Source organism: Ptychodera flava, chromosome 13 (genome assembly GCF_041260155.1).
Source record: "Ptychodera flava strain L36383 chromosome 13, AS_Pfla_20210202, whole genome shotgun sequence".
Taxonomy (NCBI): domain Eukaryota; kingdom Metazoa; phylum Hemichordata; class Enteropneusta; family Ptychoderidae; genus Ptychodera; species Ptychodera flava.
In genome coordinates this window covers 40,475,202-40,494,525 of record NC_091940.1, presented here as the reverse complement: position 1 = coordinate 40,494,525, position 19,324 = coordinate 40,475,202, and the positions used below count along the sequence as shown (strand labels likewise).

General features: G+C 36.6%; 1 protein-coding gene across 1 annotated transcript; it reads right to left on the bottom strand.

The window, feature by feature from the left end:
* Positions 1-1,082: 1,082 nt before the first annotated feature.
* LOC139148447 (short transient receptor potential channel 4-associated protein-like) lies at positions 1,083-16,187 on the bottom strand. Its single transcript, XM_070719906.1, has 18 exons — positions 15,884-16,187; positions 15,640-15,786; positions 15,013-15,129; positions 14,497-14,560; positions 14,119-14,183; positions 13,322-13,475; positions 12,484-12,657; positions 11,749-12,080; positions 10,880-11,067; positions 10,456-10,557; positions 9,925-10,008; positions 8,866-8,956; positions 7,998-8,138; positions 6,655-6,766; positions 5,971-6,080; positions 4,799-4,938; positions 4,499-4,565; positions 1,083-3,786 (listed from the first exon to the last, which is right to left on the bottom strand). Exons 1-18 carry the CDS (start codon positions 16,034-16,036, stop codon positions 3,667-3,669), a joined length of 2,361 nt encoding a protein of 786 aa, XP_070576007.1. The 5' UTR covers positions 16,037-16,187; the 3' UTR covers positions 1,083-3,666.
* Positions 16,188-19,324: the final 3,137 nt, after the last annotated feature.

The window sequence follows — 19,324 nt, the reverse complement described above, 5'->3', positions numbered from 1 at the left end:
CAGAATGTGTTCTAATTCTTGTATGCACAAGTAAGGTAGTTTGCCATCAACGTAAATAATAATTTGAACATGGATTTGGAAGGCACATATCCATCAACATAAGTTGATAACATAAATATTTTATATACTTTTAGTTACAATCATATGTGACAGCAGGAGCTCCCCTGTACTGCCACTGTGTTTGTTCAAAAGAAAACTGCCTTGCCTTGACAAAATAATTTCCCGTTTACACTTGGAAAAACGCTGTTATAAAAAGGTAAACTTGATTTACTTTTGAACATTTCTTCCGGCTTATATCCCCTTACCCAATACATTCAAAGGTTCACCTCTTGTAGTGCTGTTGTGGATGCTTGTTTGATGACTGAGCTAGACTTGCTTCAAGTCTGTTGGCATATTAAATTTCAAACAGAATAAATTGAAGTACTAAACTTCAGCAGACTGTCATACTAACTGGCAGGCTGCACAGATCACAGATCATGGGGTGAATGCCGTTTGGCCAGCCGGTAAATTCAGCTGCCGAGAAAAGCCAGGCGACTAGGGGCCATTCTATGATGGAACCCATCAGTTCACTGATGACAGTACACTATACAACACAGGACCAAAGGCCATGCTTATATAATTTTAGAACTTTGGATGGAGGTACTGTTTGTTGGACATATGAAGTTAACTCAAAAGTTTAGACAAGGTCAAGTGGTTTGACATATAGAAATTGGCTCGGGTCATTGACAGCAGAGGGGGAATGCCTAGACTGACCTTCATAGCTTCCTCAGTAATGTCAAACTTCAGTGCAAATTCAGGCACAGCAAAACCTATAGCTACGAAGTCTCGTATTGAAAGTATTGTTGAGAGAGACTATAATGCAAATTTTGCCAACTGTCATAATTCCTTATGTTTGTTTGGAATGATATTGTGGCAAATCACACTGAGACCACTACAGACAGTATTATGGACATGTATTTTAGACTTCAGAACACAGGGATTTCCAATTGCCATGAGTTACAGGTTTAATAATAGATTAGCTCTAAAACAGCACCATCAGAAGCTTTAAGTGCAAAAGTATTACAGTTTACACAAGCCGACTGTTCTTTGTAAAAAAATTAATTTATTTCACACCATCACCTAACAAATATTGCCACCTTCTGATTGACTACAGTACAAGGAAAGACAATTACCGTAACAATAAGCTACATGTACATCTACACACACACACCCACACACATAATGTAACTAACTAGACAAACTGCTAAAAAAATTCCCTAACACTGGATGAGCTGTTTGTATCTTGTAAGACTTTTTTTTTATACAGAGCATGTGGTAAATGTCAATGAGTACCCATTTTTATGATCACTTAGAGTATTTTTAAAAACCCAAAAAGCTCTGACATCTTGACTACACTGTAACAGACAAATATAGGATCTTACTCAATAATTTCGAATGGCACATTTTACTTAAAATACTGTAAAAAGAAAATGATGAAAAAGAGCAACACTTCTTCCACATCGTTATAAAAGTGGCACACAGGAAAATAAAACACTAAGCATGTTTTGAACAGTTTGTGCATGCTGCTATAAACATCAGAAGAAGATCAACTACATCTCTGTGGGGGAATCACTGTCTACGTGTATGCATGCATTAGTATGTGTGCATGTGTGTGTGTGTAAATATACATGCTTTTCAGCAGGCTTTCTCAACAATTCTGTCCTTGGGGAAGTTCAGACTTTCAGCAATTATCTTTCTTACAGACTTGAGGAGACTTCAAATATTGACTTCGGGACTTTAACAGCGACCATAACTTTTAAAAGAACCTGTACAATCTGTTAATTTTATAGAAGACCATGACTCCTGCGATATGTCACAACTTGGTTCTTTTATATGACCCCTACACTATACAAAATACTTAAAATCATTTCGTATCACTGCACTGTTGACAATGGACCAAGTGGTCAAATAGTAAGAATGTCTTTCTCAATGCAGTACTTGGAAATTTTCACCGCAAGCTAACATAGTACTTGGTATTTGCCATGCTTATCAAGACCTTAGACTGTCGTACAATATAACGGTATCTGTGTTTGAGCAGACACTTTGATGAATATTAAAAAGGAAAAAAGTGAGAGCAGAACTAATAATCCCATATGAACTATAGTACCATTAGTGTTGTTGGTTCAAGAAACTTCAGTGAGAAATGCATCAGTAATATCAGATTGACATGGGTGTGATAAAACTTGTGTGTTTAAGTCAAACTCACACATATACTGTGTTCGATAGTTTGTGCATTTTTACACTGAATTACAATGCTTACAACATGGCAGCATTCAAATGGCTGGCATCAGAAGCACAGCTCAAAGAACAAACAGAATAAACTTTGTGAAAGCACTCTTAACCAATTTACATATGAAACTTCTGATCAGGGCAAAAACAGAATATTTGTTCATCAACCGGGAGTTTGTAGAAATTTCTGCTGATAAAACTGGGATGGTTAACAAGAAGTCAAAAAGCAGTATGCCAATACGAGCAAACACTGTTAACAGCTTATTCTGACATAATTCTGATTGAAGTAAAATATATTGATCACCTTGAGTAACTCATAGAGGACACAAATAAATGACAAATCAAAAATAAAAGCTATCCTAACGTTTGCTTGAACTGCTTTTCATTTCATACAGCTGCATTTGCCAGGATTACTTTCTTTTCATTTGAACTATATCAACATGTCACATCTGATCAAGTATTTTCATTTGAAATTATATCTATATATTATTTAGATGTCGGGTTACGTGGTAGGTGAACCTAAAAAAAAGGTGAAGAGTGACAAAATGGTAATGTCATTTAAAAAATAAATAAAAGATGAGTTACGGTGCATAACCTTGCATCCAATTTAACTATTGGTCCAATTTATACAGAACTTAAAAAGTCTAGGTACACAGCATCAAATATTTGCTAGCTTTCACTGCTGTCATTTCATCTTAACAACAATTCACATAAACATTTCTGAGCTGGTCGTATCATGATTGCTTTTGGGATAAATGAATTCAAAGTTTGGACACACTTTAATCTGATAAAGCTGTCTGTATTTCCATTAATTTTCTCATTGCAGATTCTTTGCATGCCTATTGACAACATTCTATACAGAAGAGACAAATAAGGTTCATGGAATACATTGAAACCCATATCTCTTGTCATAATTCATGATTTTCAAACATTTCATGGCAATTTACTAAAGGCTATCTCTACACAATCTGCCCCATTTTGCGTCTGACCTATGACCTGCAATAGCACAGGGCTTCTTAAAACCAAGCTTGTTTCTATCAATTATATTACAGTGTCAATAAAGAATTTGTACCTGTGGAATTCCACTTCAATCCAGTTTTGAAGTTTCAAAAAGGAGTAGCTCAATATTTGTACAAGAAACAGGCAAGATTGTGCGAGTATCTGGCAATGGCCAGAAAGTGGTGTCAAGAAACTACAAAACCATTAACACTGTGAGCTTGTACAGGTAACACAACAGCCCTGTTTTCTGCAAAAGCACAAACTCAACAGTCTGGTGCCTTTCATCCCATTTTGGCATATCAGGGAGACATTTCCAAGGTTTGATATTACTGTGTTGATAATGAATGTTAGATTCCAAAGTCCTACATGAGGAAGCATAGCACACCCTTATTTCATATTTTATTTGTACGCTATACCAGCGGATGTCAGGTAGTGAGCCACTGTGAGTTCATTGCTTGGATTATCTTCAAGGAGTTCTGCCACAGTCTTCTTCCAGATGTCAAAACTGATGCATGAACTCTGCAATGAAAACAGGTAAAATACTTATAGAATTGTTTTGTTAGTAGACAGATTCAGAGTGTAGGTTTAAAAACCCTGGCAGTTTTAGATGAGGTACTACAAATTTAAAATGCTTTTTCTCTTGCATGTCCAAGGAAAACTTCACACTGTGTTCAGGTAGTACACAAATCAAAACAGAAAGTTTTCAACTTTTGCTCACACTGTCCTCAAGAAACCTTTACCACCATTCTCTATCAATTGTCCAGAATAGAATCAGGAGTCATCATGCAAAGTTTGTGATATGTGGACCAAATAATCTAAAATTTATGGAAATTTGAAATTCAAGGTGGCTGCTGTACTATATGTATAAATTTTTACAAAAACTAGAAGGTGAACACTTCATTTACTCTGTAAGTTTCAAATGAATCCACTCGTTGGCGGATCAGAATAGTTGTAAAAATTTGAATGTCAAGCAAACAGTCCTGGTAGCAAACTCTACCATTGGTCAAACTCACAGAGATCTGTTCATTGTACTTATTGGCAAGTGTAGAGGTCCATTGTGATCAGAGGAAACAGTGAAACTTAAACTTAAAGGGTCAAAAGCTGTCTTATTGATGTAAATTTCCTAACTTTCTGAATGCACTCTACTACACCAAGGAGACACAGTCACAGTAAGTCACACAGTGTGTACCTCACAGCTTATACAATATCTGACTTTGTGCTTGAACCTTACCTTTTCCAATGCTGTACAGTCTTTGTCCTTGTGAAGGTAGTGATCTTGCCAGAAAATCAACAGTTGCCTAAAACAGATTATCGCATAAAAACATTACAGTCATCACAGCACATTTATCAGAACTCCCTGGCTAGAAAAATGCAACTGACAAACACCATGCTGCATTTAGCTTATCTTTGACATAACTTGCATTGAAATTGGCTTGTCTACTCAATAACTTTACTTGCTCAGCACATTCGTTTATCATTTTCTTGAAAAAATTTCTCTGCCTAGATTTCGGTGAAGGACTAGAGTACTGACCTGAAATTACCCACAAGAAGTCCTGGATGGCATTCTCTCTGTTCTTCATCACGCAATGCTTGTAAATACTCTGCTAATTCTCCTTTCTGTCTTGCAAACATCAACAATACTAGAGTTGTGTTCAGGCAACTGACATTTTCCTGTAGAGAGAAAAATAAGAAAATTGAACATTTAGTCTTTCTTTGAACTTTACCAAACTGCACTTTTTACATATTTTATTATGTTTTAGGAAAATACGTCTCAAAATTGCATCCTTCGACTTCTCCAATATAGCCTTGACAAAAAAATCTACCGTGCATTAAATTAAACAACCTTCTCTCTTTCAGATTACCTACAACAAGTGAGAGTCAAATGGAGATGGAATACAATTGCCATCAGACTGATTGCCATACATATTGTCTTCCATCGGCCAAAAACTGCAATCAATCAAATTATTTCATCACAGATATCATGATTCCTTGAAAGGCAATTGTTACCAAATAAACAGCATTGTGCATCAATATTATATATTATAGCCCAAACATGGGACTATTTGCCTGAGGGGTAGGTGAACATTTGCCTGGCGTAAGGAGGGCAAATGGTCTCCTGCCCTGAGGGTACATAGTCCCATGTTTGGGCTATGTTTTTATCACATGCCTCTCTTACATAGTTTTCACTCAAATATTAAAATTTCTTGGCAAATGATAATCCAATGCTTTATTTTCCATCTTAGACAAAAATCTGTTAATAGTGGAAAGATTTTCATCATCAAATGGTACATTGATATATTTAAACTACTGTTATGTGGTTTGTCAATTTTTTTAATGCAAAATTTTCCAAAAACCTGATTTCCTATGTAAAACATGAAATTTCAACATTTGTACATCCAAAAGTTGTTAAGTTGAAAATAGTTCCGGTTCACTTTCAGTCAAGCAATAACTATGCGGCCCGCGACGTCATCGACGAGTTACTATTGAATCCTATGGAGCATGTGATGTTTGATATACGACGCATGTAATAAAGGTACAGGTAGGTTTCGATGAAGGCATTAGGAACCAATATTGCTACTGGTAGGGGCCAATGAAGCCATTAGGCACAATATTGCTACTGGTAGCTTTGATGAAGGCATATGGCATCAATACTGGTGGGATCTCATGAAGGCACTGGTCAGCAAGGAGAAACATATTACATACCTGTGTAAGACTGGATACCTCAATGACATTGATGAGTTTGAACAAGAACTCAAATCGAGTCTTCTTGTTATGGATGAACTGAAGAAGACGACACTTGGTCCTCGCATATTCTGTTGAACAAGGAAAAAAACAACAATTATTGCTATTTTATATGATACACCATCTACTTTGATCAACTGCTTTGAGTGAAACATTGCGAATGATGTTGGCTAATCAGGTTACACATATTCTTTCTTGTTTTTCATTGATCTACCTTTCTCTCTGAATATTCTTTTAGTAGTACTGAACATGACCAGTTTGCTACTCTTCACTTTCTGTATAAGAGTATAAACAATAGAGTGTATTCTGTGATCAAGTCCATTGTTACCAATGAATGACATGGTATTTCACATTTAGTGGAAATGTACATCGTACAATTGATGTGAATGTTCTGAAATAATACAAAAACATCAACACAGAGTAATTTTTGCAAATAAAAGATCCCTGATGAAAAAATGTGCTTCAACAATACACACTGAAATATTACTGACTGAACGAAGTAAGCACACACACATTCATCTGGCAAACAGTGAACTGACAGCACTCTCTCTCTCTCTGCATGATTGCCTTTTATCATGAACTCAGCTAATGCAGTGACAATATTGCACATATCTTTAAGATTGTGCAAGTGATTAGATCACTCACCTTTGTGTTCTGTCTGCTCTGTTTCAAAATGTTCAAGTGAGAGTATAAGACATCGTACAAACATGTTGGAGTCTACAATGTTCTCCTTGATTAGCCTAATGAAGTCATGAAACTGAAAGAAAAGAATGAGAAGAGGAATTGATCATTTGTATCAATAAAGTGCATCTTTCAACAAAGCTTGCCTTTCTTAGATGAGTTTTATGACAAAAGAGTTGACAAACTAAAGTACATGAGACCAACAAAGCCGTACACATGATTATGAAAGAGATGTCATTACTCCTATTCAGTGGTTCTACTTAGGAATAAAAAGGACGCGCAGTGTTCTACAGCAGGGCTCGAAATAATACCTGTCTGCCTGTCCCGGACAAGTGAAATGTGGCCTGGGACAAGTAGTGTTGAAAAGTACTTGTCCAAGTGGACAGGTAGGTTTTTTCAGCCTGCAACCAGTATTTCAACCCATTGACTACAGCAAATATTCATTCATATTCATCAAGTTTAAATTTATATACCTTTTACAATTTTGAAAATCATTATTAGGATATTTACTTGTCAGAAAAAAGTAAAAGAAAGTTCGATATTATCTAATCACTGTTTACAGGAGGCAGCCATATTGATTTATCGAAGGTCACGTCTCAAATCTCTTAGATTGGGAGATTCTCAGAGCTATCTCGACACCGAGGGCGCTGTTACGCCAGTTTGCATACGATACAGGCATGAGTTTGTTGAATTGATAGTTTCTTAGAATAAATTATGCCATTTTGGACAGGTACTTTTCTCACTGGAACAGGTACAGTGGACAGGTGGTTGAAAAAAAGTATTTCGAGCTCTGTACAGATCACTACATCCAAAAGCTCAGGTGATGGCGGTACAAAGATATGGAAATATAAGTATCGCTATGTGCGTTTGTGCACATGATTTTGTTTGTACTGTGGTCTACTTGAACTCTGGGTTAAACCTATTCTTTCACCATGCCAATCCATACATTGATGTGAAATGTTATTACTGAGTACACTATTTGTGTCACTATGCATCATGTTTAGTTGCCTAGTGATATGTGACACATGAAACCAAAGCATCATTGACATCATTTCGCTGCCTGGCAACAAATGACATAAAAGGTCAGGTATCACAATGCATCCATCTGATTGCCAAGGGATTGAACAATGTCACGCCTAGCAACAGCATTGAGAGAAATCATATAAAGTAGTACTTGCTGCTGATGTACCTGGTTTGTTTACTCTGTACAATGAAAACATCTCCTCTCAGGAGGTGTTTTCACTCAAAGGAGGCATCTGTCACTATTCTCACATGCTATGAGTTGCTATGATTTCATAAAAACTTACATCAACATCAGTGGTGATGGTCTTGTTAAACCTCTTGAATGCATTAATGTTGAATTTCATGAGTTCTCCAAGCAGATCAAAGCTACTCTGCAGGATTTCTTTGGACTTGATGACATTGTCTACCATGTGTCTAACTATGTGCTGTAATATGGAAAACACAGAAAAATTAAGTTGTGAGAAGATGTATGGTAAACTGTGGATGCACGCATTGACATCAAACTGTATGCTGAACAACACTCTAATTCCTAGATATTGTTGATGAATAAATAGAAACAATTCAACCTTCCACCCCTATCTTCCCTGAGTTGGAATAGTCCAATCTAATAAAGGACAGGGAGACATTCCAACAGTAAACAGGTCAAAGTGCACGCTTGATTTAACCCTTTCCTGTCAAGCCTGTCACTTTCCCATTACTGATTTTTATCCAACCTGACAGTGCCATAAGAATCTGAGGGGATATGGGGCTAACCCTTTGAACTCTGACCTCCTGCAAATCTGTCACATCATGCAGATCTGTTCATTTTTGTGGAATGCAGCTGGTCAAGCTACAAATGACAGGACAAACAACAAGGCTACTCAGATTACAGTTTGACATTAAAACATCACTGTCATAAACTGACACACAACTTCTGTATTGGTAATTGTAACCCATCAGTGAACAGATAGTACTTCACTTGTATTCACACAAATCCTTCACATATTCACTGGGTATCTAACCCTGGTGGAATACACATTTGACGTCTAAATACAAACCTTCCATGGTTCAAGCACTCTGGATGTAATGTACAATCAAACTTATGAACAGCAAAGCTCTTTCAAGCAAGAAGACTTTCATTTTCGTTAAAAGTTTTCAAAATATGGGACATACCTCTAGAAGCCCTCTTTTGAGTAGGAACGTCTGATCTGCATATGATGTTGCTCCCCTAAGAAAACTCTCAATAGCACGACCCAACCAAAACCTGTGTGACAGGGAGAGATAACACAGTATGTGTGAAGTGATCTGAGGCTAAACGAGAACGGAAGTACAGTTGACAGGAAACAGAGTAAGGAACAGAACACGACACAGAGATCACAGAACCCATTCTGTTCAAGCAATCCCACTGATGGGAATGGGTGCATATTATGAACTGTTGATCAATAAGCTAGTTAAAATTCATTTTTTGAAGTAGTTCCTAACTCTGGCTGTATACTCTGTCATAATCCCTTAAACAGGAAGTTACAGGACCATGGGCGCACAATAGGGAGATTAATGATGACAGTCATTTGCATACACCGGGCAAATTAATGTTTTTGAATTGTTGTATCATCGCTTTGACTGTATGATAAATTTCAATAATCATGATGGGCACTTTCGTGACATATGCATACAGGGGTCAAATGGTCGTACACGGAACAAATTTTGAAACATATGCACCCTCCGACTATATATTCATAGACATGTAGGATTCAATGACAATGAACACCTGAAGCATGGCAAAATCATGGGATTCTTAGACCAAACACGGCACGCCTGTTCAGTAGCGTGGCTTTTTTACATTTGCATAGATTTAAGATCCGCCTTTTATAGGGGAAGTTCCTGTTTAAGTTGGTGACATTTGATGACTACTTCCTACTTGGCCTCAGTGATAACATAAATCAAGTGATGCTACACCATAATCTGCTGGTTAGGCATTTATTTTTCATATTGAAGTTGTATTCACATTCACTTGTCTGTCAGACCAGTGACATCAGAAATCTACTTGGCCAAGCAAAGGAATGAGTAATATCATGCCTGTGACAACTGGGCTTAGCACGAAATTACGGCCTTCATTTACAAAACAACGTGATCACTTTGTATGGCATCTTTACAAATTTTTGTATCACTTGAATCAATCAGAGCATTGCCTTTGCATTGGCATGATGTACTAAAGTAACAAACTATGATTACCTGAAAGGCGACTCCACAGGCTCTCGTTTGGTGGCTTCAACTATTTTAGAGAGTAGACCTTTTTGTCCATTGCACAATAGTTGTCTGTGGATGAAAAGTATATTGAATCAGTGAGCTTTTCAACAGAAAGAAACTTTATCATTTTTGTGTTTAGATAGAGTTATTGACTGTTGTTGAGAGGTTAAATCCCATGTTGTATGCTTGATTGATAAACCATTACATTTTGGTTAGCAATCATGACATCTGATTAATGCTAGAGAATTATCTTGAGAGCGTAACATTTCAAATATGGCATGTACTGATATTTCATTGACCTGAAGGAAAATATAGGAATTTCCAGGCAGATTTAACGACTTCAGAAATCATAAATGTGCAAGGACTGACTGTTACAGGTCTGTCTTCTATGCATTCACAAGATGTATACCATCCGTATGTAAGGGATTTCATGGCAGGAATTCAAAAATCACAATAATTTGTCGTAATACTGGTGAATTATTTGGAAACAAGAGCTGGTTTCAGTGATTCACTCACCGGTTGACATTTTTCACAGGATCAAGTACTTGTATCCTGGCGTTTGATGATATTCTGTTGAGTTCGTTGACCTCACTGCGAGTTAGAAGTAACACTTTATTTCTGTCAACACAGAGAATGAAACAAATGTCAAAAACATGAAGTAGTTTCTTGCAGTATTTACCTTTTTGATGATAACTACTGTGAAAGCAAGGCATACTGTGAAGCATCTCATGAGATAAAGAAAGTAAGAGTGTGGACTGATATCTTTCAGTTCACTTGCTCTAGAAACATCTTCTTTATAGTGTGAACTATCAAGCACAATAGAGGCTATCTTGTCGTATGATATTGTAAACATCTTGACTTTACAAATCTATTAACAATGAAAGGGTTATTATGGGAACCTGGCCACTAAAAAATTGAAAGAAATTGTTCTTTGACTTACGGATGATGATCACAAAAACTATGAAGAAGACGAAGAAACTGTATCTTGAGAGCAATCTCTGGACTACATTCACAATTTTCACCGTGGCCAGGAATTGGACGACTTCTCAAATTACACTTCCAGATTATCTTTTCAAATATTTCATTCAGTGACGGTATCAACTTTGTCTCGGCCAACATTTCCTGTACCTGTTCAAAGACAATAAAGAAAGTGTCAGATTTACTGGACAAGATCTGTCATTGCATGTCTCATAGATCTGTATCTTCAATGAAATGAAAAATTGAATAAAAAGTAGACTTGGTAAGATTCACTTTTTTCTCTCGTTCATATTTTTCTTGTGTACCAGTAACATACTTTGGGCTGGAGATCAAGCTTTCATTTGTCAAATGTTATTTGAATAAAATCTCGGCTGATGTACAGTGGCTGGAAAGCTGTAGCTGATTGGCTATTAAACCCTCTTTCTCCCAGGTGGGAATTAGTTGTAAGCTACCATGAACTTACCAAACAGATCTAAAAACTGAATATTAATTGCTCAGGCACCAGTTACTCTTATATCGCAAGTCCTTTTTAGTAGTAACCTAATACTATAAAATGCTATCAAACACAGTAAACAATGCACGAGGCAACTACTTTGCTTTACTACGTCAAGCCTACCAACTTGGCAACCCATGACATGTTGCAACCAAGTCAGACTTGGTAACTGATGGCAGACTGTCATTGGGGGAAAGAGGATTAATATGATTCATATCAAGCAATAAGTTACAACCTTTGTAGACGTCGCATCTAGACCTCACATCCTACCAAAATGATCCCAATAGGAATTCAAAAACAGATGACAGCTAGTACTAGTATGGATACAGAGAACCTACCTTGTTTCTCTGTTTTCCAGTTAACAGTAAGCACAATACGTAGAGAACTTCAACTTTGTACATGACTTCATGCATAACTCTCATGGAATGAGGCACAATTGGTGGTGTATCTCCAGAGGTTAAATCCAACGGATCTAACGGAATGGTGAGGAACACTTCATCATCCTGTGCTACTTCCATCAGTGCATCAAAGGCCAAGGAGCTGTCCAACCAGTTCACCCAGCTATCTATCTCACTGAACAGAGATGGTATTGAAGGTTCTGCGTGGGGCAGTGTCCGACCAGCAACCTCCACTAATCTTTTGATGAAGTCAGGTAAATCAACTAAGATCCCTGAGATGAAAAATCAGAATGTGGGATTAGTTAACTCAGAAATCTTGGCTTGAGGACTGTAAAACAAGGTATGATATACGGAGTTCAGGAAAATATAGATGCAAGAGTACTTCCTTCACTTATGGAACGCAAAGCTGTGAGTCATCTTATCTTCTGAAGTAAACAAAACATACTATGTAAAGGAAACATACACACATGTTGCCATATATTCTCCTGCAAAACTGTATAGTGTAATGGCACAGCATTGTCACTACAAGCAATGGCCAGTCTGATCTTGTTTTTGATATTATTATGACGCTGGCTTCCAACACTTATGAATTAATGTGATATATCATACCCACCTTATGCACAGCATGTGATGGTAGGTATTACTTGCTACAAACAAATGCTTCAAAAAACTCACCCTGGTTGATTTCTGACACAGGAACTGCACTTTGTTTCTTTGATGCTTCATCCTGGGCAACCAGAGTCAACCTGTCCTCAGATGAGTCCAAGTCACTCACAGCTATGGATAGTACTCTACAGAAATTGGCTAATTGCTGCTGGTCAAAACTGTCAATCAGAGTTTGTAGATTGGCTGAAATGAGGAAAATATCGGGTGAATGTACACCTTTGACTTGAGTATTAAATTACCGAGAGGAATTTTTGAAAGTTGTCTACATATGGCTACTTACATTCTAATTACATGTATGTTGATGACTGTCAGCCAAATTCAGTACATTCTTATTAACCTAAATTCACCTGACATACAGAGTTCTCAAAAAGGAGATTTTGAGGGCTGGGTAACTCCTCTGTTCTTCAAGCAATCTATTGACAAGACAATAATCATACAAAAGAACATGTTTCCAAGACAAAAGACTTTTGCAAACAAGGCTTTCTTATGTAAATAGCCAACACATGTTTGTTCAAACTGTGAGGAGCCTTGCGGTGAATAAGCTGGGCCCAATGAAGGCCATGTTTTTCTTTTACAGATAATGTGTATCAACAATACTTCTTTTAGCCAAAGATTACCTACCACTGATAAGTGTGAGGTATCATGATGGGCATGTTGAATCAAATATCAGCAACATTGGATGAGTTTTTTGGATAGAAAATGCAACTGAACACATGTCAAATAACCAATCCTCCAAGACAGAGTTGGCAATTCAGTGTCTTCTGTCAGTATAGAAATTGATAATTACTGAAACAGACATTTTTGTAGTATTGACAGCATCATGTATAGACCAGAGGTATGTACTTACTGATTTCATCTAATCTGAACATTTGCTGTCTTGATGTGAGAAGATCCTCCATCAAGGTGGCTGCATTCAGAAAGCACCTCTTCTCACCCATCAATGTAAATAAGTAAGGCATGAGATCATCTCTCTCAGACAGCTGTACTGCTACTTTGGCCAGCTAGAAGTAAAAACATTAACAGTGATCTAGTAAAGCTACTTTAGTCAATTGGGGCTGGTGGTTGAGGGTAGAGAGACGGTTTTAGTCAGTGGGGCTGGTAATTGAGGGTAGAGAGAGGGAGACGAGGTAAAGGTGCCTTAACTGATAAGATCATCTACCCTACAACTTAGCCAGCTAGTCTAGGGAGAGACAATGTAAAGATGATTTACAGCTGCTGTGTTGGTAAATTCTTTGATCTTAGAAACACATTAAACAGTAAAACTATTTTATTCTGTGTTGTAAAAGTGTCCACATAAGCACTCATTTCATATCTGGGTAATTACAACATTCTGAAAACTACTGCTCTTCTCTCAGTACATTTGGGAATTGTACAATAAATTACAAGACATTTATGCTTTTGACAATCTGAAGATGTTAATGCAAATTCGCAAAACATTTCAGTAACATCAACACAGAATACACTACACGTCATAGGAATTTGCCATGTTTCACCCATCCCATGACCAACATGAAATATTGATGAATAAAAATATATACACATGAAGGAGAGTATAACATACATCAGTTGGCAAAGCAAGATACTTTGAGCTAGGTCAATGCAAATGAAAACCCTACTCTTCAGGTCACAAATCATTTTACTTACGTTTAAGCATATTTGGTGTAACACATCAAGACAGGCACATGCTACCATCTGTGATTGCTCATACTCTGAAAATAATGTAAGAAAATAAGAGTGAATTTACATTGGCTTGCAACAAGGAATTGATGATATGGCAAGATTATAACTTTGGCTCCAATGTAGATTCTGTAAAACAGGTATGGTGGTATTTTCCTGAAAATAATTTTTTTTATTTACAAATAAAGGAACATGTTTGTGAATATATTTGTCACAATAATATTATGATCATAACCATGTAATCTGTGTTCACTGAATAATTAATAAATTATGGTTCATATTTTTGGGTCGGAAAGCTGACATTATGACATACCACTTTTTTGTAGTTCAGAAAATTCATCTTACCTTTTGTTCCTTTTTTGGTTTCTACTGGATACAGTGTTGGTCTCAAAAGAATTTGAAGAGATAACTGTAAAAAGATAAATCATGGAATATTTTTTTATATTCCTCTTTACATGAATTCATCTGTGGTGATTACTAGCACAATTCCTGATTTAAGTATTTAAAGCCTGAAGATGACAGGGATATAAAAACTTTTGATACCCATCTATTGGATTGCAAATGCAAGAACACACTTAATGCAAGACATCTCTAAATGGCAACTAAAACAATCATCTTGTGATGTGATGATAATGATGTAGGCTGGTATCAGATATTGGGGATCACTGCTATCATTTTCAAAATACTAAAGTTGATAGGATGGTCACTGCACAAAACATTTGAACCTTAAAAAGTTTCGACTAGAAGTAGGGACACCTGAGTCACACTCAAAATAAGATGACACTTGAAGAAATGGATTTGTAAATTGTTTTCTTTTAAAATACATACATGTTGTTCCTAAACTTATGAGGTATAACTTACTTCAACTCCCCCAAACAAGTAAAATATCTCTGAATTGACTATCCTGGTCTCTCTCCTTACACCGCTCCCAGGTGGATATTCGGTGGAACCTTCATGGTTTAGCAGCTGTGCAACATCCTGTCAACAAATAAGTTCAAAACAATGGTGTGAACTGGGAAACTTTCTTTTGTCTTTCTTTTCTTCAAAAAATGAACATACAGTAGGGTTTCAAGCTGTAATTATGCACATCTAATGTTGGTACAGATTGTTATCAGATGTTGTCCAAACATCCTACGTCAACACTACAGGAGAACATAAAAGATACACTCATAGACATACAATGCACGTGTAAGTGTACAATAACAGTATTCTCCAACATTTTCATGTACTTTAACCAAAATACCTCTGTGGTCTGTGGTCAAATCTGATAGGATTTAGACAAAGAGTGCTGCATATATGTTGGTTTAAAAACGAATACATTGTTCAGTCTTGTCTGTAAATAAATACACAACTCAAGACATGCAAGGCCAAATGAAAAGGCTTGCTACTATTAGCCAGGGTAGTTAAATCTCTCGTACATCATAATAAATACGATCATTTTCAATACATTGACACACCAAAGATATAATAATCTTAATGAGTACTTGCCTTTAATGATGAAATTGTTTTCGAGTAGTGAATGACTCCTGTGTCTTCTCCCGAACTGTTGGCAATTGCTTGGATAATTTGAGGAATACGAAATTGATTATCAAAACCCATTCGAATTTCGGCGCTTTCTATCAACTCTTCCGGCAGCTGCAAAAAGGTATAGAGATAGAAGGCAAGCTGTTAGGTTGCATTTTTCGGGAATTATTGCAAAAGAAAATTACTATGGGCTAAAAATTGTCCTCACCTTTCTTGCAGACGTAAATCCGCGGCCAGAAGTTTGGGTTTCGAAGAATCGCTTGACAACGTTCGTCTTGAGCGATGTTGAACGTCCAATCCGTCCATGGTGATTTTTTGTGATGTGAGATTTTTTCACCACTTTTCCGGTCAGTGAACTCATTTTAACGACAACTAGAGGTCGACGGACAACTAGGCTACCTCTATGATGACTTCAAATGGTACATGAGCCCTTGCTTTTGGTGTTAATGGGGCAGATTCGAAGAGAAGCGTACGGCTATTTCCAGTACAAAACAAAGATGGCTACGACCTGCGCGGTTATGTACAACAGACCAATGAAATCACTCTATTTAAACACGTGACCAGAGGGCACTTCCGTGCTGCGAAATTAGGTCAGCGAGGAGGGGAGCCACCGACTTCCAACTGTACTGTGATGGGAGGTATACGTTTTGCCATAGACATTAGACTGTTGTGTGGTAATGGCTATGGTTGCGTAAACATGCAACTCAGTAAAAGACAACGTGAATGCGAACGGAAGTGAAAATAATCAGCAATTGAAGACGAAAGTCAATTCTGAAATATGTGGACTATTTTTAATATTTTCAGTGTTAGCTGAAAACATATTTTAATGTTTCACTGTGATCTTCACTTCGTCTAGTTTGACTACATGCAACGTATAGAAATTAAAATTTTCACTTGGATTTTATTTTTGTGGAAAAAAGTCTATAAATTCCAAGTGAAAATAAAGTATTTCACGTAAAGTATTTTCCGTATTTATACTATAATTCAAGCTCAGTCTGTTTTTTCAAAGACTGTATGCATATTTTTTGTTCTTGGGAGCTTTCACTTATTAATTGGGATGGGCCAGAGGAAATTGGAGCATGTCCATGATTTTAAATGTTGTCCTTCCCTAATTCTTTTTTTCTGAAATGTTACCCTCCCCTTACCAAACTTGTTGAATATGACCCTTCCCCTATCTTAAATTTTACTGCGGCTTTGAAAAGTCTTCCGAGTTTGATACAGATATTAATTTGCCGTGCATACAATCACCAGACACTACATTGCAAAGTTGACTGAATAAATTGCACTGTTATTGTTTGAAGTGGAAGCTTTCTATTTGTACAAAGAAGTCAAAAGTCATGGTTTTTAACAAAAGTAACCACTTACTGAAGTATACTTTACTTACCTATAATGGACTAATATTGTGACAGAGTATTGTTATCTTGGTTTTGTTATAACTCCTAATGGAAAATTTACAGCAACTTTATAAAACCTTAAGATGAAAGCTACAAAGGCTCATGTTAGTCTTTGTAAAGGCATTTCCTATATTACCAGTAAATGGGAATTTTTCTGTGAAAGTTGCTTTAGATCTATTTGATTATTTGATTGGTTTTTCACATTCTGACCAATGAATGTGAAATTCAGGGGGAAGAAATTAATGATGAGTAATTTCTCAAATGATGTTAGCTTTTCTTTTTATAGATATTTACTGGGAGTTTCGAAACATGGTCCTCGGGCAGGTATTGTAGGTGAACTTGGTAGATATCCTATGAAAATTGTCATGGTCAAATGCATGTTAAAATATTGGCATAGTCTAGTTATTATGATGATATTTTGTTACGTTCAGCATATCTTTCTGCAAGATGTCATTCCTAGTAGTTTGAGTTCATTCAATACATACTAGATACTTATAGCGAGAGAAATATTTGGTCAGCTATTTGGAACATTAATGTCACTGTTAAAACTGTCCAGAATAACGTATGCAAGCAATATCAAGTTTCTTAAGGTACAGTGATTTACACAATGATAATAAGACTCATGGGAAGGGAATAATAAGCTCAGAACGTACAGAGAATATAAAAGTAAGTTTGCTTCAGAAATTACTTACTGGATATCAAGAACTTAAGCTGCAGAAAATTGGTCACAAAAGTTTATATTTCTGATCACTATTTACAGATAGAGTTGGGCAGAAGGTCAAAACCAATTCTGCCTGAATCCAGTCTTCCGTTGAGGACAAATTTCACTATTTAATGAAGCGTCCAAAATATAACAGTAATAGAAAAGTTATCTTTTCTTCAATTAAGTTGCATTATCCAATATTTGATAGTTTAAATTAAAGAGAGAAGTTTTTGTACATTTGGTGACAAGCTGTCTCTCATGAAATATATTACAAACACTTTGTTTCCTCGAGCAGCTGCAGATAAAGACATTGACAAAAATGTTTTATGCAATGTTTGGTTTTGTTCTTGCTATACTGCATTTTCCGAAGTATGTTGTTATGAATAAAGTATTAAAGTTATTCCAGAAACAATTTTGATGGCCTTTTGTGTGCAGGAGACATCAAACAATTATATTGGTTAGATTTGAGTATTTGAAACTAAGGAAAAGAGTTAACCAGGTTTATGGAAAAATTGTTTTGGGTTTGGAAAAATGACCAATGTTGGATTAATACCCATATGTCATTGTGAGGTTGAATGTTCGATTCAGTTCAGAATGTTGTGTCAGTACCTTTAGCATCTGGAGATGTCCTTGACAAACTGGCTGAATCATGGACAAGTTTTTTAAAGGCCTGTGTTGGCACCAGATTGTCTCATCAGAAAATTTACCCACCAGATTACAATTTCAGTGGAAAACAAAAGGCTATTACACCTCGATAATCCTCTTACAGACTACAACAAAGGCGATCCTAGGGATCGTGAACATACCTTTAATTAAACAGGAACTTCCCCTATAAAACCCAGATTATCGTAAAGTTATGTAAATGTAAGACAGCCACGCCACAGATCAAACGTGCCGTGTTTGGTCCCAGAATCCCATAATTTTGACATGTTTCAGGCGTTCATAGTAATTGAATCTTGCATATAATGTCTGAGAATATATAGCGACTAAAAGTGAGTTGAAAATAAACTGAAAACTTGTTCCGCATTTTGTCGTAGAACGCATGTTTTAAAACGTTTTCTCTGTACGATCATTTGACACCTCTTTGCATATGTCACGTAGGTGTCGGTCATGATTATTCAAATTTCTCATACGGTCAAAGCGATGCTATGAGAATTCAAAAAACTCCCGCCCAGTGAATGCAAATGTCTGCATCATCAGTAATCCCACTATTGTGCACCCACGGTCCAATAACTTCCTGTTTAAGCTCTGAATAGAGATGTTCAGAGTTGACATCATTGTTCTCTCATTAATATGCAAAACTAAATATTTGTCTGCATTTTTAGATTACGCTTTTGAAAATGACGCAGGCAAGAATGACAGATACATCTCAGAAAGTGACTGTATAGTGAAACAATAAATACTAAAAGACATACTCATGACTCAGAGTAAAAGCTGCAAAAACAGCCATGCATCATGGTTACTCTGGGGTAGAGTAACCGTGCATGCATGCAACATTGTCCACATTTCAAGTAGCAGTGTCCAATGTTGCGTGCGTGCAGCGCTATTCATA